Raw genomic sequence first — 2,659 nt, forward strand, 5'->3', positions numbered from 1 at the left:
ATTAAATGATGTGAAGAAGATGTGAAGAAGATGGAAAAAAAGCAGTGATTCTATGTTATTCTGCTGATGCGATGAAAACATTTAAGCAAAGATACAACTTTAGGGCTGAATCCCAAACCCGCCCCTAAACACTAACCCTCTGTTTGCGCGTTTCCCGCAGAAGACCCGCCACATTAAGGGCCGTCCAAAAGCCCATAGTGGGTAGGGCCAGAGGAAGGCTCAGCCCTTAAATAGTGAGTCAGCATCAGTGCAGGCTGGCTGGCGTTGGGCAGCGGGTGTAACAGCGGCTTGATGGCGGAGGGAACATGTGCATTTAAATGTAAGTTCCACTGGTTTGCAGCATCTTCGTCACACTGACAAAAAAATCACAAGTTAGGAAAAATAAGAAAGACGCCATTAATCCCTAAATGGAAGGTCCTCTTTGGAATAGTTTTATTTGACTGGATAGATTTGTTTTTAAGAAAATGGCAAATGTTTAATGTTATGTTAACCCTTTATAGGGAAAGTTACTGTTTTTGATCACTTCCATATTCCTTAAAAATGGAGTACCCCCCCATCCCTCAGTGAGGTCTAGAAGCACAAGATCTATATCCAGCCATTCAGCAAAGATCCTGCTACATGGCTGCACATCTGATTTTGGCATTTAACCAATTAGATGAGCCCTTCAATGATAGATTACTTACTGGAAATTAAGTTGAAAAAACTTAGCAATTCAATGAAAAAAGGTAAAAAGTAAAGTTAAAAAGTTAATGAGCCTAGTTAACAATTATATTTTGGTTTATGAACTAAAAATGTAAGTGCCAGGATCAGCATTAATGACTCTAAGGTTATGTTGCTACAAAAAAGGAAAAAAATAGTGTTTCTGTGACAGCCTTGGTTGTGTTTTATTTAAGCTCAGATTCTAATATCTGTGCAGTGTGGGTACTATCTATGGAAGAAAAAAAGTCTCATTGGAATCTGCCATTTTTTAACACTGAATTTTAAACACTGAATTTTTTTTAACAATCATTTGGACGGTTTCCAAGCCAAAAAGGGACTTTTTTCCACATCCCCAGAATGAGGAAGTTTGCTGCATCCAATGTCTCATCTGATTGGTCAAATGCCAAAATGATGAGTATGGCCACGTAGTAAGATCTTTGCTGATTGGCTGGATATAAATAATGAGTTTCTGGAACTAACAGGGAATTGGGAATGATTCAACTGGTGCGCAAGTTACCAAAAACGGTCACTTGCCCTATAAAGGGTAAAAAAAAAAAAAAAAAAAAAAAAATTTAATTCTGTTTAAAAAAAAAATCCTAATTCACCCGGGAACAGCACTGAGCGCAGCCGTTGTGTCACGTGACCAAATGAGCTAATTTCATTGGCTAGAAGCTGCTCGACTCTATCGAGTGTAGAGTTTTTGCAGCTGAATTTTTTGCAGCTGAATTTTTTTCTGGTGAATTTTTACCACATAAAAATTGAGTGCAAGGAATTCAATGTCTAAAAAAAATTCAGTGTTTAAAATTTGTTGCAAAAATCGGATTTGGGTCACTTCAGGCTGCTGTCAGTGAGCCTGTAGTTAAGCCTGATAGTTAAGGGTCACTGGGGTCAGTGGTTAGGGCCCGGTTTGGGATTCAGCCTAGATTGATTCATTTGATTTCTTGTTCATCTTCTTCTTGTTTAATGGAGGCTGTTCAGTTGCATTACTGCCACCAACTGGTTCCTGCTAGATTCATACTCTTAAATTTGTGATTTATTCTTGTAGTTTCACTAAGTTGTAACTTTTAAACTTAAATAAAACACCTGATGTAATAAATATTGAAAACATAAAATATTTAATTAATTTAATTTACAAATTCAAACTCCTAATTGTATGTTTTTACCAATAGTTATTTGATGGTACATAATTAAACCACATTATATCCTGATGATGATGTTTCTGTAGGGGGAACTCAGAGAGAACCTATGCATGCAGCATGAAAACTTCATGCAGAAAGATTTGCAGGCAGGGATTCAAACCCAGAACCTTCTTGCTGGAGGACGGGGCTCCAATGTACAGTTTAAAAACCTCCTTGACCTGATCTCTGTGGCCTTCAGAAATGTGTTTGCATGGTAAATAGTGTCTCTGTAGATCCAGGCTCAAGGTTTTAGCCTGCAGTGTGTTCCTGCTCATTCTCAGAGCAGCCATGTGGTGGCGCCACAGAGCCATGTGGTGAACTTAAAGGTGGAAGTAGAATGGCTTTTCTTATTCTCTCTATTCCAGAGTTTGGCTATGAAAAGGTCTAACATTTTATCAAAACATGCTTTCATGATCTAAGGATTTTTTAAGTTGGGTCTTCAGCTCTTCCACCTCAATAAAGGGAGACTTTATTGAGTCTCCTCTTCAACTTTGTCCTTTTTATCCTTTTTGAAGATACTTCCGTCTGAGATCCTCCAGGTCAGCTTCATGTCTCCATTCAGCCCCTGATCCTTCAGCATCTGTTTCAGCTGAGACAAGAAGGTTCATTAACTTCATGTAACTATAACAGCTGATCTAAAAGCAGGTTCAAAATATACCTAAAAATAATTGTATTAGCCTTTCATTCAAAGTTATATCATTGGTGATAAGGATTAGACTGGTAATCTGTTATAGCGGGTATTTGCTTTAAAGGGGAACGCCGTTTTTTTTGGTCCCTTGATT

The 2,659-nt window shown here is 38.0% G+C and overlaps 1 protein-coding gene across 1 annotated transcript in view; it reads right to left on the reverse strand.

Annotated features, from left to right (window-relative positions):
* Nucleotides 1–1,585: 1,585 nt before the first annotated feature.
* The window catches only part of LOC107084512 (deleted in malignant brain tumors 1 protein-like), an 11,894-nt gene continuing 10,820 nt past the window's right edge, over nucleotides 1,586–2,659 (reverse strand). The window contains exon 6 of the mRNA XM_015374394.1: nucleotides 1,586–2,466. Coding sequence (XP_015229880.1) covers nucleotides 2,347–2,466 — 120 coding nt within the window. The 3' untranslated portion in view covers nucleotides 1,586–2,346. The remainder of the gene's footprint in view (nucleotides 2,467–2,659) is intronic.

Source organism: Cyprinodon variegatus, unplaced genomic scaffold (genome assembly GCF_000732505.1).
Source record: "Cyprinodon variegatus isolate N-32 unplaced genomic scaffold, C_variegatus-1.0 Scaffold101, whole genome shotgun sequence".
NCBI lineage: Eukaryota > Metazoa > Chordata > Actinopteri > Cyprinodontiformes > Cyprinodontidae > Cyprinodon > Cyprinodon variegatus.